Raw genomic sequence first — 20,343 nt, forward strand, 5'->3', positions numbered from 1 at the left:
AGACTTACATGATACAACCTAAGAGGGGCTGTGCAGGATTCATTGGTATGTGTACTATTATACCCCTTAAGTGAATCTCACTAGAATGAATATTCATTAGTTTGAGACTTAAAAAGTCCATGTCCCACACTCTTTGAAGGTATGTCATACTGTCACTGCTGAGAATTAGTTTTACGATTATTCATGGCAAATACTCAAGATATATTAATTCATCAAAAGAACTTTTGTATGTGGGTAGAAACAGTTATTAATTATGTGAGATTCCTAGATGAAGCTGGTGGTAATTTGTTCCACATTAGGAGAGGTACTGTTCCACATTTTAGACACTGAATGTTGAGGGCTATGTACCCACTGTGTACAACTATTGCATGGAAAAAAAATCACTTGGAAAATGACTACATGTGATTCACAGTCAATATTATAGCAAATCTGCAAATTTGGTATGTTACTGTGCAGTAGTCTGGCAGCAGGCAGTTATATGTTTTGTTTTTTTTATATCATTTTATTGTAGTGTTATTTTACTTAATTTCCATTGGGTTTTGAAAGTTCTCGGTTAGTTCAAGAAAGAACTTAGTACAAGAAAGAACTTAAAGAGATTTACTCTCAAAATGTCTGGAGAGCTCAGGAGTAGCATTTTTATTTAATTTCAGTCAAAAAGGAAGCTCATTCATAAATTAATCATTCTTCCTAGACTTTAGGCATGGAAAATATGATGCAAGAATTGTCATTTTTATGAACATAGACTAAGAAACTACCTTTGATGATCTAAAGTTTACTCATCATATTTTAAGTCAGTTCTGTGACATTATTAACTTATGCATTAATAAATACATAAAAGCAAGACTCCTATGTACAGATAAATAAATAATATTAATACTAATAAAAAAAAAATAGTGGAATCATGTTTTAATAAGCTATACAACAGAAGAAAGAGGTACTGCATAGCTTTCAAAACCTACCCCAGTAATAAAACAAGCCTTGATAGCACAGCCACATGATGCATAGAGATAAAGCCCTTAAGGCTGCAGGGACAGAATAGGCATTAAGTAGCCAGATGTCCCCATTCTGGGGGTAGGAAGGCAGCCTAGGCTTACTACAATAGGCAACATATGAGCTAGATAAGTTGCGTGTTACATTAGCAGTGAGCTGCTTACTTAGGGGTTATGCATATAATGAAGCATGCATGCACCTCTAGATGGCACCGATAATGTAGCTGACAAGGCTGTCATGAGGAAGAAGGAGTTAGGCCACGCTACCTGGCCACAGCATAATATTACACCAGTGTCCTCAGTTTCCCCAGTCACCTCAGTACATTGGTCAGGTTGAGCCCCTGGGAGGCCAAGTCAAGTCAGGCAAACCCATTGAACAAAGACAGGAGCTTGTGGCAGCTGATGGTCAGCTACAGGGAGGGAAAAAAGCAAGCCTAGATTAAATAAAGTACAGACACCTCTAGATTAAATACAGTACAGATGCCACTAGATTAAATACAGTACAGACACCACTTGCTCTTTATATCAAATCTTCTACATGTAGCTACAAACTCATATTGGTCTCAAAAGCTGAAAGCGGTAGTAAGGAATTCTTTAATTATATCATAAAACTGACGGGGAGTGGGATTGCTAATGTAAAGCTGTCACATTAAATAATCATGTGATTACCCAATAACATGAAATAACAAATGTGACTGTAGAAAATGTCTGTGCTAGCTTCATAGCAAGCACAGAAATATGTCAGTGTTACAGAGACAATAATACACCTATTTTTTTAACTAGGTTGGCCAACTGAAAAAATGAATAGTACCTGGAACGGTCGACAGTATAATAAATGGCACCAAAATCCACTCTCAGTCAAGTATAGCAGCACTGAACACCACTTCTTAAACAGAATGCGTCTATTGAGAATTAAAAAAGCTATAGTCCATAGCATAGACAAGAGTTAAGCGCTTTCATCTACTCTATGTAGACTTCCTCAGGTTGGCCAACTAGACAAACAGCCAGTTTTCAAAGGGTGACCTGGGAGCAATGTTTGGTTAATGACTTGCTTGAGGTTGCACAGTATGCAAATAACCTATATCCATAAATAGGAATATTTAACAAATTCATAGCAATAAATGTCAATTTACATGCAATTAAATGGTAAAACTCTAGTTAAGAAACAAGACACAGCAACTGAATATAGGAGGTTAACTATTGACCCCAGTAGAGATTACAAGTGGTGTCCCATGGAGCACTGTATTAGGGCCTCTGTTTTTTGACAGTTCTTCTGAGATCCAAAAGTGGAAAAAGGAGATAAGATTGCAAGGAATGCTGATGACTGCAAACTAGGTCACTATACTGTGCAGCATATGTGTCACATGAACCTGTTAAAACATAGACATAGAGGTATATAAACTGGGCAGCAGGTATTGTGTATCCGGAGTTTGAAAATGGCCGATTAACATGCAACAGCCTTGTTGGGTCATTCATTCATGTATTAAAACTACTTACCTTGTTTTCAATCTGCTGTTTAAATCACATATTATACTTTTAACTTCAACATAACACAGTTCTCAATATTATTTAGCAGCAAGTCTTCAAGTATTATTTGTACAGATTTAAGATGTTGCAAGAAATTGAAGCTAAAGTCTCCATGTAGATCATATGGCTTGAGTGGCTGGCAGTTAGCACAAATGAATTATAAGTTCATAAAGTGATGCTTTCTGCTATCCAAGGTTTGATACCCTCAGCTTCTATTTGCTAGTGCCAGATAAACAGACAGTGGTCTAGGCCAACCAAGAAATTTTAATTGGACACTTTAATGGTGTCCTGGACTCCTTGCCTAGTAACCACTTATGAACTTGCCTCACTAAAAGATTCTTAAGTTCTCCAATCTGGTCTACAAACAATACATACCTGATACTATTCAAATAACCACACTTTTAAAATAAATTAGCTTTCATAAGACAGATCTGGCAAAAGGACATAAATCATGACTATAAAACAAATGGCCTAATCTTAAAAACTGACAGCATCCTTACAAATCTTGGGACACTGATAGACAGACATTTAAACTTTGTCCAGTGTGTACCTATCAAAGTTAGGAAAGTAAATTTTGCTTTTATTTTTATTTATTGATTCTTTGCTGACCAGCTTAGCCGAACAACGATAGTGGCCTCTTTCAGGGGAGACCCAAGGTGATATTTAGACTGCTAGGATTCTACTAGAGAAAATTTGACTAGGCCGTGGTGAAACTTCTTTTACTCATTTTGATAGGTACAAAGGGGTGTTTTACATCCATATGAGCAGCTATTAACTCAAACAGATAGGACCTTGGCTTAATATTTCATCCAAATGATGGCATACTCTGGAATGCAATTTTTAGCATTTACTGACTTAGAGAAACTAAAGAATGAAAAGCTAAGAGTAGTTTATAAGAATTCAAGTAACTTAAAACTTTTATTGGAAAATGGTACAAACCAAGAAGTTCAGAGACGAAGGAAAAGAAAGGGAACGTTTAAATGTGGACACTGTCAACAGTGTGCATACATGAGCAATGCAGAAAGTGTGTATTTGGAAAGCATGTCAAACCTGCGAAGCATTCTATATAGGGAAGACAGAACGCAAGCTCAGGAGAAGGTATATGAACATATGTATGACCTAGAAACAAACAAACAAACAAATGCATTGTACAAACACAAACAAGGCTGTGAAAATCCATACTATACATTTTTTGTGATAGAAAGGGTGGAAAAGAGTGGCAGAGGGGGTTTATGGGAGGAATGTTAAGTACAGAGAATTATGGTGGCAGATAAGTTTGGAAGCCAATAAGCCACCGGGTCTCAATGAACATATCTCTATAGCCCCATTATTAAAACTGAGAGCAGCAAAACTGTGATATGCATTTGCACTTTATGTGAATTTTATCACGTTTTTACCCATGTTTTCCAATAGTTACAGCAGATCTTTAAGCTTTTTTGTATTTGTATTTTTATTAAAACGTTGGGTTTGTAATATGTTATGAACACAAGTGTTACACTCATTTATCAACGGTATTGAACTTATTTTTCCCTTATATTTTCCTGTTTTTAACATTCTTTTAACTGAGTGAGGCTATACAATTTGCTTTTGGCTTACAATGCAGTTTTTATAATACCTGTAATTTCACAATTTAGCCACTAGATGGAGGATCAAGTTCATTTAAAGCAAATATTCAAGTAGGTAATTTTAACCAGTGAGTCCTACTAAATGTGTTTATAATAGTATTTTAACTTTATAATGTATTCTTTGTAGTCAGGTGTTTTAAGGATTTTTATTTAAAACATATTTTTATTTCTACATATTTATTCATTAAGCATTGTAACATTAAATGTGTTTTAATTGTGGCAACACAGAGAGATGCAACAAGAAAAGTTTTTGGTTTTAAACTAAATTAACCTTTCAATTAATTCATTAACCTAATCAATGTAATTAAGTGAATGGTATAAAAGCACTAGTAGTTTGAACAGCCCACATCTGAGGAAGTGATTTTTAAAATGAAAACGTATGGTGGAACGTTAATGTGCTGTGTTTCTGTGGAATAAAGTGAAGTGAAGTGTGCTGAGCCATCTGTGTTTTTTTTTCACAATTTTCTAAGCTTACCCTGCTCAGGGCTTTATTGTTTTGCCTGAAAAGCTGCTTCATTTTTGTGGATACTCAGGAAAGCAGCTACCACTAATACTACCCTGGAGGGTTAGCAATCCAATCACCAGGAGTGGGAATCAAACTCACAACCTTCTGGTCTTCTTGCATCAAAGGTGAATGTGCTACCTGGTGCATGACTGTCAGTGGAATTCCACAGCCTATGTAATTATAAAGTGTGTGCCTTGTCACTTGAGGAAGATTACTGTATAATGTTCTACTTCACAGGTCTGATGCATTATTGAACACAATATTGTATTTTGTAGCCTTTGATCAAGTCACAGAAAAGAAGTTGAAAAGACCAAGTGACTTCTTACTGGAAAGTTTATAAGTTTACAAAAACAGAATTGTTCAGAAAAGCTTCATGAACTGTCATGATACTCAGTTTTATATAGCTTACTTAGAGTTTACCTCAGCCTGGTTTAAAAACATAATTCCTGTCCTGATTCAGTGTTGTTTATAAGTCTAAGGCATGAATGTATGTAAATATACAAAATATCTAGGTTTTATTTTGTATTCCAAACCACAAGTTATTCCATGATTTAGAAAGCAAGAAAATTATAATTCTAGGCCAAGCTGCCAAATGTGGAGGAGAAAATAAACAATAGTTTATGCTGGAAATAAAAATGCACATGGGTCAAATAAGTAACTGCTATTTATCAGGTCCTTAAGTATCAGTTAACCTTTGTTTTTAGTTGTAGCACAAGGGTCTGCTCAAGTATGAAACTAGTGTACAGTCCATTTTATAGCTACAATTTAATTATTTTCATCGAAGGATGATAGTACATTAAACAAAAATTGGGAGAAAAGTTGACTTTCACCCCAAAGAACGTATACTGTTACTATTGTTAATGGTTTTATTAAAATAAGATGTTTACATTTTTACTCTGCATCTCCTTTGGATTGAATTATTTCAACTAGAAATTGTTCTTGACCAGACTTGCCACACAATTTTATTAGTTTAATTACCTACGGAAAAGACATCTAACTGTCATTCTCATTTATAACCATCAAATTGTGAGGTTAACATATGACTTTCCTGTAATAAACTGATATTTATATCCATTTGGTATGACAAATGACAGAAAAGGTTTGCTTTTTGAACAATCTGGAAAGCATGGAGATTCCAGAAGATAATTTATAAAAGTGTCATTTTTTTTTACTTTCCTCCCGCTAACATTTAGTAAGACCACATTTATACCACATAACAAACTTTAATCTTGAATCTTGATATGCATAATACATGCAATAAAAATACTTTGAGATTCCACTATTTCGAAGCTACCTTTAAAAATTAGTCTCAGTGCAATACCAACTCAGTGAAGTCTACCTAATTTGTATTATACATTCCCCTGCATAGTTTCACACCCCCTGGATTTAACGCCATAAACTCCTAACAGGATTAGCCAAAAGAATGGAAGAGCTAATAATTCCAACAATGTCCTACACGCATTTACAATATTCACACCTTTCTAACAAAACATGTCTAGAATAAAAGTATTTAACAACATCATGTCTAGACTGAAAACATTTGTCAGGGGAGGTGGTCCTTCTTAATAGTCTACACTGCTTATAAAATGAATTCATATATCAACAAAGGTGTGAGGCCAATTAACAATGAAATGCCTATTACTTAAGTCCCAAATCCATTACTGATAGACACCTGCTTCAATGTTTACAACTTAAATTGTAGTTAATTACTTCCGGATGATGTATTCATCAACTTTGAGTATAACAGGAGAGTGGTTTGAATAATAAGGTCTAGCCATGTATCTCTACAGGATTTACATCTCTGCGATTTTAGTCTGTATGCATAGTACAACGTATGATGATTCCCTGTGTTTCATATGATTAATTGCATCTAGTTTTATTAAACAAAGGGAAACCTGACAGTGTTTTGTTAAAAGTCTATTCATATTTCTTTAGTGATCATGTCACACGATTTAGATAAAAATCTCAATAGTAAACTATTCTTTGCACTGAACATTTGGGAACATTATACACTTCTTCAAGCCAGTTATGGCTCTCCAATGAGCAGTGTCAGTCCACCATTGTGCTATAAAAAATACTTTCTTCAAAAATAGAGGATTATTTATTCTTGGAAGGTTATAACTGATGGAAAACAAGCTTTGTACTCTGCCACTCCAAATTAAAATAACAGTATCTAGAAAACTAATTTAAATAATCCGCATCTTTACACTATACCTTAGTCTTCATTCATCTAAGAAACACAAAGAACATGCTTACTAACATGGGCACAGACTGGATTAATGTCTAGGTATGTATTTTGATGTTACATGAAGTGCTATTTATGTGTGTGTGTGTGTGTGTGTGTGTGTGTGTGTGTGTGTGTGTGTGTGTGTGTGTGTGTGTGTGTGTGTGTGTGTGTGTCTGTCTGTCTCTTCTAATGGATTATGTGTTATTTCATTCAGAGAATTACATTAAAGGGAATAATTTATGCACAACCATTCCAGGAATTCACACTAACTATTTACATGTATACGAGTTCTGTATCGGGAAGCATTATTACATGTATACGAGTTCTGTATCAGGAAGCATTATTACATGGATACGAGTTCTGTATCAGGAAGCATTATTACACGGAGAACATTATTTTGCACAAGCTAAACAATGCAAGTATGATATCAATTCTTCTTCGTCTTCCACTTTAACCAAGCAATAACAGCAATGCTGCAGTTGCAACCAGAATAATATGTACCTAATTTCTGCTACTTTGTAAAAAAAAAAAAAAAAAAAAATCCTTGTTTCCAGCCTTTACTGAACTAGAATAGTCCAGTCTTCAGGTATTGCTGATCTCTGGGCTGTGTCATAGTTCCTGTGTTGCCCATATCCTTATTTGGATAGGAGGAAGCTTCTTTGTTCACCAGTGAGAGTGGGGAGCTCTGAGCAGCCTATCTGTCCCTTGAGGTGTGGTTCCAGCCCAGTGACTTGTAGCTTATTGGCAGTTTTGGGCCATTTCCTATCTCTTCAAACCCCCTGCTTTAAAGCCAGCTTTAGCGCACTTTTGCGCTTGTAATTTAAAGTTTGTCCTGTTTGTTGCATTTACTTGTTGAGGCTACACACTCAAGTGCGCTAGCCTGTGTTACATATTTATTGCATTTTTCTGCTGTTTGTTGCAAAAAAGAAAAAAAATATCCTTGTTTCCCGTCTTTCCTGACCTAGAGTAGTCCAAATACAGGCTTTGCTGTATTCTGGACTTTTGGAAAGTTCCTGTGTTGCCCATTTCCTTTTTTGGATAAAGGGAGCCTTCTTTGTTCACCACTGGCAGTGGGGAGCTTGGAGCAGACTATCGATCCCTGGAGGAGTGTTCCCAGCACAAGAATCTGGTAGTCTATTGGCTATTTTGGGCCAATTTCTAGCTCTTTCAAGTCCCCCTGTATAAAACCCGCTTTAGCGCAGCTTTGCACAATTTAATTTTGCGCACAGCGCAGCATCGGGCAGCGCCGCATAATTGGGTTTAAACCATTCTCAGCTCCATAAAGTCTGATCTTCACTTTTTCCCTTAGAACTGATCTAGTTCTCATAATAAACAACCTATTCCCACTCTAAAGCCTGGCACTTGCTCACTAAAGCAATTATATGTCAGCACTAAAAAATTAAAAGCATTACACCCTCAGAAACTCCCCTTGAGTACTTTGTTCCCCATTGGCCCTTTTTTTCAATTATAAAGGAATTCCCAATACTATTCTAGCATGTCCAAAGGTCAGTTGTCAATCTCCTCTCCGGTCCAGCTGGTGAATCTGGGAATCTTGAGGCAATGTTACAACTGCCTCATATACACAGACAACCCTCTCCTCCTCCCAACAAATTCCAACACATGTGAGAGATGCAATCATATAGCCAAACTGGAGGCTAAGCTCTCTCAACTCAGTACTGGCGTAACCAGTCAGGAGGAGAAGGAAACCACACTAACTACAATTCCAGTCTCACACAGACCTACCACGACAGCAAACCAAACACATAAACACACAAAAACATACTTGGAGGCTCTAAATAAAAATCTGCCTAAGCAGCAGAGACCTCCAAAGCAGACACCCAAGCAACCACTACCCCAAAACAAAACACGTGCAACACATAGCTCACAAAGCCAGTGTGCCGAACAGTCACAGCCCTTAAGGCTAAACAATACACCTGATACACTTGTAATAGGTGACTCTATCATCAGGCACACTGACGTCCCACTCAACAGGCTGAACAAGGAGAAGGTCACGGTGAGCTGCCTGTCGGGCGCTAGGATCTGCCACATAACACAAGCACTCAGGTCACTCCAAGGCAAGTACAAATATGATCAGTCATTGTCCATGCTGGTGTGAATGACATGAGATGTACCTCCCTGGCCTACATGAAAAGAGACATAGAGGAGCTCTCTGAGCATGTAGCCCAGGCCAGTATGACCCTGACCTTGAGTAGCATCTTACCCTCACCAAGAATGATGCCACAATATGATGACAAGATGATCAACTTCAACAATTGGCTTAAGTATTGGTGTCATTCAAAGGGAATCCAATGCCTGTCTGCCTGGGATGACATGCTCGACAAGCCACGATGCTTCGCTAGGGACGGCTTGCACCTGTCACCCCTGGGCTTTCGGATATTGGCAAAGGCTTTTGCCACTGCCATAGTGCCTTTTTTAGGCAAGGCTCAAAAGACAAACCCACCTCCATAGGTATCACAAGGGATAAGAAACTAAGAGTAATGCTACTCAACACCAGAAGTCTAAACCTCAAGATGCACGCACTCGAAACTCTCCTTAGCATGGAGAACATTGATATCTGTGCAGTAACAGAAACCTGGTTCAAGGCTCCCAAGAGCACCCCAGCACTACCAGGTTATACCTCATACCATGTTTTTCGGCCCCAAAACTTGGACCGAACCACAAAAGGAGGGGGAGTATCAATATTCGTCAAAGATACCCACACCTCCAGGTTGGTGGCACAGCACAAAGCATCAGAGACTATCCATGTGCAACTAACAGTGGGTAAAACTGCCTTCCAGTTTATAGCCTGCTACAGACCACCCTCCCAAACCCAGGAACCCCACTCGGCCTTCCTAAGAACACTGGAAAATATGAAGGTCTCTCCAAACACCATTATATTGGGCAACTTCAACTACCCTAACATAGACTGGGAGCATTACTGTAGCTCCAACACCCTAGCCCAAAGGTTCCTAGAATTTATAAACTCAAATGCTATGGAACAACTTGTTGCCACTCCCACAAGAGGGGAAAACATACTGGACCTGATCATCACCAACATGGGGACTCTATGCTCCAGACCAGAAACGTATCCCTCACTGGTAAGATCAGACGATAAACTAATCTCACTAGATATTCACATCCCGACCCCAGCCCCTGCCCAGAAAACCACAGTGATAAACTTCTCTAAAGCAAATTTCACACTCCTCAAAACCGAGGTGGAATCCTTCAAAGCCCCTGGGCCTGTGGAAAGTATGGCCCAGACCGTAGAATCCTTTATAAATGCATTCTATGAACACCTTCAGGAATGCATAGATCATGCAATCCCAAATAAAACCAAGACCCAATCCTCCAAAGTTAGGCGTCCTGTCTGGTGGACCCCAGACATAAACAAACTATACAATAGTAGGAGGAAGCTACTACATGATAGAGCAAAATCCCAAAAAGGGAAGGCATCTCTGATCAGTATTAGCAAAAAACTATGGGCACTCATAAAATCGTCTAAGGCCAGCTTCGAGAGAAAAATTTCACAGGACACTAAGGATAATCACAAGGCTTTCTTTAGTTATGTTAGGAACCTGGGTGGGAATTCCCAGATATGCTCAGAATTAGTCCAAAATGATAAAAAATACACCAAACCCACAGACATTGCCTGACAGGTTCAGCACAAACATCTCCCCCCCTTCCCCACCAAAAGGGCAAATATCTATCCCAGCAGAGTGCTGCCCCCCTGACATCTCAGATGCTCAAGTAAGAGCCGCCCTCTCCAAAGCAAAAAACACAGCATCAATGGGACTAGACGGTGTCCCGGGCTGCATCCTACATGAACTCCAAGAAGAACTAAACCCAAACATAAAACTACTGTTCAGTCTCAGCCTTACTACAGGATATGTACCCAAAGAGTGGCGTACAGCAACAGTGGTCCCTCTCCGCAAAGGTGGTGCCTCAACGGATCCCGGAAACTATCGCCCCATAAGCTTGACTAGCTTGGTCTGCAAAGCTATGGAAAGTATCATCATGGACCTCATAAATAAAGATATTGGGGACCTACAGACACTGGATCCTACCCAGTTCAGCTTTGTTAAGGGCAGATCCTGCCTCTTAAACCTGGTCGATTTCTTTGAAACAGTCACCAAGGCCATTGACGAGGGGAAGGTGGTCCACACAGCCTATCTGGACTTTGCAAAAGCCTTCGATACAATACCCCACTCGGGCATTATAGATAAGCTCACCAGCTTAAATATAAACCCCTATGTCACTAGACGGGTTGCAAACTGGCTCAAGGACAGAACCCACATGGTTGAATTGCTGGAGCCATGTCAGACTCCAAACCAGTTACAAGTGGCATCCCACAAGGCTCAGTCCTGGGACCTCTCTTGTTCGGTATATATTTCTCGGAGGTACAGGCTAACACGGAAGGACTGTGGCTGACCAAGTTCACAGATGACTGCAAACTGGGCACCAATATAGACTCTCCAGCTGACACAAGCATCCTACAAAAGGGCCTCATAGAAACAGACAACTGGTGCCAGAGCCATGGCCTCAAGCTAAACGCCAAAAAGTGTATAGTCATCCCCTTTGGCAAAAATAAAGTGCCCACAAATTACCACATAGGTGGTAATCCATTAAGTACAGAAGAAGTAATTAGGGACCTGGGGACCCAAGTTGATAGCAATCTCTCATTTGACAACCACGTGGCCAAAGTGGTTAGAAAAACATTTTATATAGCCCACCTAATCATGAAGGGATTCACATCTAGATCAGGCGAGGTCATCGTGCCTCTTTACTCATCCCTCATCAGGCCCATAATTGAGTACAATGCCCCTTTTGGGATGTACCTTACCAGACACCTGCAGCAACTGGAAAGACCCCAAAAGTACCTCACCAAGAGGATCAAAGGGCTCAAACAGATGCCATATGCTGCCCGGTTAAAGAAACTCCAGCTCTACTCAGTGGCATACCGCCTGTTCAGAGGCGATCTGTGCCTGATGTATAAAGCCATGTCCAACCCGGAATTAATGGACATGCTGCACCTCAGAAAATCCAAATCCCATCGAGCTAAGCGCTCGAGAAACTTGAACTTCAGCACTGAAATAAATAGGACATGCTGGAGGGACAGATTCATAACCCAGAGGCTCCCTTCACTCTGGAATAAAATCCCAGTCCAGGTTAGGCAGAGTCCCTCATTGACTCTCTTCAAGAGGAATCTTGATGAGTGGATGGGAGATAGTAGGTTTACCCTGGGTATCACTTCTGTGTCACTGTTAGACAGAGGCACAGTATACTAACCTCGTAAAAGGGCATAGCAAAATTAATTTAAAATGGGTGGCGAAAGCCAAACACACTCTGGCTAGGCTTATAAATGCCCTAGGGCAGATGGCCTAGTATGAACCTATGAACCTATTACATAGCTCATACATAATACTTTTTAAAGTTAATAGGGTTGGGAAGCAACTTCAGCACCACAGAGAGCCCCTAGCCAGATCATATAGTTCATAAAATGTATTTAATAAAGGACAGTAATAGCCAAATCTGGTGAAGCTGACCCTGTCCTCCCAAGTGTAAAGAGAAAAAAAATCCAGAATTCTCTCACAAAGCTCTACTTAAAATGCTTATTTTCTTATGACAAAGGTAGAGGAACTGCTACTCATAACATATTAACCATAGGAAGGGTAATACATTTGCACACATAAGTGAATCTTCAAACTTGTCTTGTTACAGCAGAAATAATTAAATTTAACACCAAAGGATTCAGGTTTCAATAGTACAATGTGTATACAAATTGATGAATAGTATATCAATAACTTTGCTGTAATATAGTATGGTATATAGATCATGAACACTAAGTTGTTGAGCAAATGCTACATATGTAATTCTTTCATCTATGATCATGGTCATAGATCATTTTAGATTATCTAATATAATTCTAGATGGGGCATTTCACTTTAAGGAATTGTTATGGCTAGGCTTGTATAGGCCCTAGGGCTGATAGCCTAGTACCAACCTATGAACCTAAGTAGAAACAACACCTAAGCCAAAACCATATGTAAGAAAGTCACACGTTATGGCACCAGAAATGTGAGATTATTCTCCAACCAAACAAGTTGAATGGAATATCCAATAAAGTCACAAGTGCTAGAGGTAAATGTTGACAATGTTATTTATTCATTTATCCAGCATTAATTCATGTAAGATACAGTGGAGAAGAAAACTGCTTGATTCATCTAGTACCTAAATGTTTCAATAAAATGACAGTGTAATAGACACAATGAATTGTTGCTGAACGAGCCAGTTTATGTAATCCATTGCAGTTTATTAAACTTGCAACTTAAAACTAGATGAATGTAGGCTTTCACAGCTAAATCATTACATTTTCTATGTAACTTTATAATTCAGAAGTGCAGCCAATCAGCTAATCCACAAATGATTAGTATGCCAGAGTTTTGATAAGTGGTAGGGATAATAGCTTTACAAAAATAAACTAATTTTATTTATTAAACTTTGATTAACAAACACATGACCACCATATCGCTGTGGTGGTTGTAAAATTATTTTATCTTGCAGAATGTATCCTTAATGACACATCCTCAAAAAGCAAAGAGGTTATAGTCCCACTTAATTCCTGACATATTACGCCCATAATTTAATATAATACCCCCTTTGGCATGTATTTCACTAAGCACTAAAATCAGTTCAAGAAACCTCAATGTTTCATTACTGAATTGATCTGAAGTCTGAATTCCTTTAGCTTCTCTGATAGACTAAAAATCCTGTCCCTCCACTCAATGAGGTACAGACTCCTTAGGGCTGATCTCTGCTTAGCTTTCCCTGCTATGAAAGACCCAGTACTCTTTGAAATCCTTCATCTAAGAAACACAAAATGATAAAATTAGAATCCATTCTAGAAATCTAAACCACCTCAATCAAACCATCAAGTGTGATGGATATATGGGTGATATATTTGCCATGTCCAAAACAGGCTGCTTTAGAGTACATATTAAGCATAGTATTTACCTAGCAACCATTTAAACCAGTTTGAATAACTGGATGGGTGATTCCAAACTTTTATCTGGGACATGAGGTAATAATCTACTAAATGGGGGCACCGCTTGTCTCCCACTAGTACTTGGTGATGTGGCTGAGATTCTTAAAGTCTTCTTTGGATGTAAGCTCTGTAAAAATATGAACCTATGGATATATGTCCCAATTACATGGACGGTGTTCCCAGTTAATGAAGGATGCCATATTATACTGATGTTTGCATTCACACAATATTTTATGGCATCTTTATAGTAAATTTATATCTGAAGCAGATAGCAATGACAATATTCACATATTCCATTAATGTTCTTTTTCTTATTAAGAACATATTTATTTTGCTTATTCATTTTAAACAATTGTTCCTTACTGGGTAGTGCTTGTATTTTGAAACTTTCCATGTCTCATTACAGGTCTCAGAACATTGTTGACTTCACGAATGGTCAAATTTTGTAAAGTCTTTCCAAAAAACATCAAGTGCCACATGGAGCTAAAGAATCTGTTAAAGTTTTGTGAAAATTGTTCATAGATTTGTGTTTTATTCCATGTCATTATGTGCAAATGCTGCTGTTGCAGGGTATATTTTAATCTGCCTGCCTTTCTGTATTAATTTCTATATTTCCGGAGATATTTTGTCCTTCTTACTCTTACCTCATGTTATACGTTGGGGTTATTTTTAATTCACATCCATTCCATGTAGCAGTTCCCTCTATATCTATCATTCTGACTCTGAAAGCATCTGCTGCACTTAGTGGCCTTACACACAATGCAAGGGGAGGAGGGATGGCTATTTGGGTTTGGAAGCACAGAGTTCTGTGAGTCCAACCAACCACAGACATGAGTAGAACCAAGGTTGGATCTGAAATATAACTGTTTGATTTCCTGTATCTACTCTTTCCCTAGGACTTGAATTATGATGCTGTTTTGACGTAACCTCCCTTGTAAACACATGCCTGCACCTTTAAGTAATTCAAATGCTCCATTCAAGAAATTTAATTTTGGAGTCAAACTGTGATTATCTTCCATACTTGACAGTCTCATTTTAAACTAACCAACATGCTTTTCCATGATAATGTCTTCTTTAGTCCTTTAATGCCCTTGTTTCAAACTGCATGCTTATGCACATTAGGGGGATATTTTGTTTTTGAAGAGAGTTGCAATGAAGTCTGACCACTTAGAAACAGTTAGGTCTAAAACTTTCACAACCAAAGACGAAATGTTGAGGTTACTCAAAGCTTTTAGTTTGACATTGATGAAATGTTCATCTTTTTGGGGAGTGGGGGGATACTATGCAACCTTGGACACATTTGCTTTTATAAATTTCAGGACTACTAAACTGTTTATTCTAAGAGAGACATAGTCACCAGTTGACAGTATAGGGGATTTTTCTGTGAGCAACAAAGCCAAAAACAGAAATGCCTCATATCTAGTTAAAGGCATTTACATAGGTTTCTAACATACCAGCACAGCACAGATCAGCCCTTAAAACTGTTTTGTTCTGTAGTTGCGAATTGTGAGTAATGGCTTAGTAGCCACAATTCTTGCAGTTGAATTGTAGCTAGACGATTCGTTGAAGTAGATTGATTGCCAGAGCTATTAATACATTTCATTTTCAAATTAAATACCACATTTGTATTTCTGAATTTGCATTCTGCCTGATCTGGTAACTCCTCAGATAAATACAATTTTCCTGATCGAGTCTGGTGGAAGCCCTAGTCATTCATCTGAATGTTCATGTTTAACAATGTTTCCCATATTACAATGCCTATTGAACTGTTTAACACATTTTTGCAGGCTGCAGAAATACCAAGACTAACATACTAACGAGCCACTGTCTTACTGACCATTGTTTTTCTTTATTTACTTGGAACGGTGCATTTTAAATGTATACAGACCTTACTTTGATGCATAACATTGCTCTCTCTTATAATGAGCAATACGCATTTGATGTGCTCTACCTAATTTACAAAGTGGCAGTGCAAAATCAAACCATCATCTTTAAGATGAACACCCAGAATATTTTAATTATTAACAACTGCTGTGTACTGTATACATTGTAGTCTGTGTGATGAATGTAAAGTGATAAAGCTATTAAGATTAATTCATTCTTAGGAATGATTTTTTTGCTTACATATTAACACCAGATTTCTGAATACGTATAGCACTTAAAGGCATTGAATTTAAACAGCATTACATTTTTTTCTTACCAAATGCTCCCTTGGCTTTTCCACAACTGGTGCACCCTATAAAATAAATAAAAATATTAGCCTTGCCTTCTAATCTACATAATTTAACATTTTCATACTTGATGAGAAAAGAAATAAAAGGAAAAAAAGGGAAGAAAAAAGAAAAAAGGCAAAACCTAACCTTAAAACCTTTTGCAGTTTATCAAAAACATGTTAGGTTGGCAAACAACATCAAAACATCAGATAAAATGTACATTAAACATATGCAAACAACCCAGTACATTTAATTGCCTAATGCATACAAAATAGAAAAGTTGCAAATCATGAAATAAAATGAGCCATCTCCATATGCTTACTGCAGAATTATTACCATTTCAATAGGCCGAAGTGAACCAATATACGGTTCTTTGCCTCCCCATGCTTCATGTGTATCATACTGTCCAGCTTCTAGAATAAACTCAGCTCCTTCAAAGAAAGGTTTCTCATATACCAACCATCTATGATAGAAATCAAACAAAGGACAGGTGTCAACGTTTTCTGTCAGATTATTCTTTCCACTCTCCAGCAGTTCCCACCACCATGTTGATATTGGTACGTGTCATAATCTTTTTTTGGAAAACTGCTCCCCCCAGTGGCCAACTATCTTGAAAGCAATCAAGCAGCTTTGATAGTTTTTGAACATAACTGCATATGATTTTGTTTGATTTGCTAAATAAGCTGTATTTGCTGTCACAATAATTTAATACCTACACCATTTAATGGAAAAAAAACATACAGACATGAGACTTACATATTGAGTTATAAGCTGATTTAGCAAAGTCAGCTACACAAGACATAATGACCCTGATCTCAACTATAAAAACTGTTATAATGGCATAAATTCAAATTGCTTGAAGAGAAGTAAACAGCACCTGCTAAACCCCCACACTCTGCTACTTAAATTGCTAATTCAGAGTCAAGAAAAAAAAAAAAATAAAATATTTGATTTTTCTCTGAGACAGTGTATTACAGAGTTCATATATTTAATTTCTCTGCACTTTAGGGAAGCCTGCTCCCCTGTTAAATATAATGTATATTTATGCAAGTATCTTTAAATTAGTTAGGTAAATGCAGCTTCTTAAGAGAACAGATATGTTTAGTAACTACGTAAATGTGCCACATTTTTAAAATAAGGAAAAAATAAATAAGGCATCCACATCTCTTAGGTTTATAGGTATATACTAGGCTAACGACCACCAGGACCTTTATAAGCCTAGCTATGCAGCCCATCCCATTTGCATCCTCTTGTAACATGTGCATCTCAATTGGAGGGGGGTGTTTGTTAGGAGAGATGTGTTAAATAGGAGGTCGCTAAAAAGTTATGGGGAGGCATATTAGTTAAGAAATGTTTACTGTTGGCTTCTGTCTATAAATGGCATGGAGGCCAGTCCAGGGATGAATTTATAATTACGCATCCAATTTTAGTTAAGAAATGTTTACCATCGACTTCTGTCTTCTTACTTTAAAGGATCTGTTGGTTATGTGTGGAGTTGCCCATAAATAAACTCTTCACGTACCTGCCCATTAATTATTCCTCCTTTTACCTGATTATTCCAAATCAATTAATGATAGCTGCAGATTTAAAGTTATTCATACTCAGCATGTACACCCATGAGCAGTCTAGTCTTTGGGGTTTGGCAGGAAATCAGAGTATCTAGCACCCCCTACCAAATTGAGAGGCCATGGGGTATACAGTTTCTGTAGAGAAGGCATTAAAGCCAAGAAACAAACTGTACTGTCCGTCAGGCAGTTATGACTTTCTTAATGTATATAAATCAGACTCTCCTGGATTCTGTGTTTCAGCTTTCTTTTCTTGTTGGAGACCTGTGCTAATGTTATCACTGCTACTTGAATGGAACTGGTAATTCTAAATATGTAGCAGTTTCATAGATACAATGAGACTATAACAAGATGCTTCCAGTATGCACTCATAATCATTTAGCTATCAAGCGCATGTGTGATAATTTTGTTATATGCAACCTTCTCTGCCTTGCTCATAAGTGAAACCTTTGTGTGGTGTTTCCATTTTAATTATGTCCCTGTAATAAATTAATGTTCTCTGAGATTATGACTGTAACAGCTTCACTGCACTGAGTACATATACTCAGTTTCAGCAACCAGATGATGAAATTGGACAAAATATAAAGAAAAGATTTGTCTTTATTATTGAAAAAGAAGATATTTAAGTGTTTTATTTTTCCATTAGGCTTGCATTGTATTGTTCCTAAAGTACATACAAGAATGTTTAATTTAAACAGAACCAAGTCTATATATTGTAAAAAGTATTATAGACAAATATGAGGATAATTTTTTGCAGGTAATTTATATTTACTGCTTTCCCAAACAGTTTTAGCATAATTTAGTTTGACATTTTCTTCTTTTACATTTTTTGGGAGGGGAATTACATGTCTGTCAACCTCTTACCTGATATTGTGGTGTGCAATTATATCAGTTTTACCTGCCCAGTCATTCAAAATAACCATTACCACTTTGTTAGATATTTCTTGTGACTTACAACATACACGTAGGACTGTTTTGTTCCTCTTGCTATGTGCCAGCATGCAATGACATAATGGCAATGTATGCATTTTCATATGTTTCCCCCCTTTATCTCCTTCACAAGCCTGCAGGATACAGGTAAGCACTCCAGTCTCCACTGGGGGATACTATATACAGGGTCACACAAAATCTTCCCCAAGGGTTGGGGAACAAACTCACTCTGCTCCTTCCCTTCTTATTCTCTGTTTCCCCAAGTCCATTCTCAAACTTGAGTCACCAGTTGCGTGGCTAGATGTGTTGCCCTTACACCAGTTGGCCAGTAATGATACTTAGTGATGTTGATACAAATATCTGATTTATGATGTTGGAAATGGTGAAGTTCCTTTTTAAACTCTGTATGAAGACTAGGTTATAATATCTTATTGGAAGTATTTCATCGTATTTTCCAGTTATCTGCTATGATACAGGTAACACTGATGTGTTTTGTTTAAAGCAACATTGCATTTGGTATTTCATCATATCAGTGAAAACTGCTGCTAAAGGAATACATTCTCCTTTATTCCACGTTTGCAGGTAAGAGCGTTCAAAACTACTTGGCTCCTCCCTAACAGGGCATACATTGATACCGCCACCAAAGCAGACTTAAAGGCCCCCTTCAACCTCTTGGTCTAATAACTTATTCTTGCAACCTCAATGTCACATAAATATACCCATTTAAAAAAAAAAACAAGACAAAAAACATCAAGACAACAAAAAGCAAAAAAGAAACGTATGCTCTGTCAAGATCTCAGTAATGTTGATGTCTTAATCTAAATGTTGCATCCAATGCATATTTTGACTTACGTGCCAGAAACCACAGTAATAGAATTTGCCTTAATGGGCCATCCATACATCCGTGTGTCTTCATTAGGATCACAAAACACCGTCTTTCTCCCTTCCCCTTTGGTCTCAGTAAACAAACTGATTTCAGGAATAGTATGATCCTGGAAAAGAATGACCTGGTTAGAATGAAGGATGTTAACAATTCCCAGTATACTGGTAAACTCATTCAAGTCCAGGTAACTGTGGGTCACTACACTTCATGATCAGTTCAAAAAGAGGTTTAAAAAGATAATGACTGAAAATTGTTGTATAAGAAAAGAACTTTAAGTTTTCTTTGCAAAAAAAGAAAAAAAGAAGAAACACTTTTATTTTTATTTATCCACATTTTATCTAGTAAGGGAAAGATCAAGTGCTCCATTTTTAACCAAGACCTAAAAATAGTAGGCAAACTAGCAAGTGAACTGAACAAATTAAAATGCAAGTTTTAGCAATAATCTTGCAGGCTATACAATCATGAAGGAATCCATTGAAGTATGCTATACATATCGAATAAAGTGAAGAAGCTGCAGCAGCCCAGCTGCTTAAAAGGAACACAGAACATAATTCATAATCCTGTTTCTGGAAGGATAGCTTGGTGCATTACGAGGAAGCAATCTCAGCCTCCATTGTCAAGTAGCTTCACACCCCATGGTTGTGCAGACAGACATGTGTCTTTGTGTTCCTAGGGAGGTGTATGTGAAGATGTCTGATGCACAGTGTGATCTGACCATTCAATGCCCCGAACAGACTGTTCAAAATGTTGCATAAATAATCTTATTCTATGTGATATCACACTGTCACTCTGTACAATTCAAGGCCCATACAGGTGAATCAAATGTTTCTGCTTCAA

The 20,343-nt window shown here is 37.6% G+C and overlaps 1 protein-coding gene across 1 annotated transcript in view; it reads right to left on the reverse strand.

Annotated features, from left to right (window-relative positions):
- Positions 1 to 20,343, reverse strand: part of CRYBG2 (crystallin beta-gamma domain containing 2) — a 1,696,066-nt gene that overhangs the window by 342,717 nt on the left and 1,333,006 nt on the right. The window contains exons 8-10 of the mRNA XM_044084069.1: positions 19,476 to 19,615; positions 16,465 to 16,591; positions 16,116 to 16,151 (exon numbers count right to left, since the gene is read on the reverse strand). Of these exons, the coding sequence (XP_043940004.1) occupies positions 16,116 to 16,151; positions 16,465 to 16,591; positions 19,476 to 19,615 (303 nt within the window). The remainder of the gene's footprint in view (positions 1 to 16,115; positions 16,152 to 16,464; positions 16,592 to 19,475; positions 19,616 to 20,343) is intronic.

This window comes from Protopterus annectens, chromosome 1.part1 (assembly GCF_019279795.1).
Source record: "Protopterus annectens isolate FY-2018-M chromosome 1.part1, PAN1.0, whole genome shotgun sequence".
Lineage (NCBI taxonomy): Eukaryota > Metazoa > Chordata > Ceratodontiformes > Protopteridae > Protopterus > Protopterus annectens.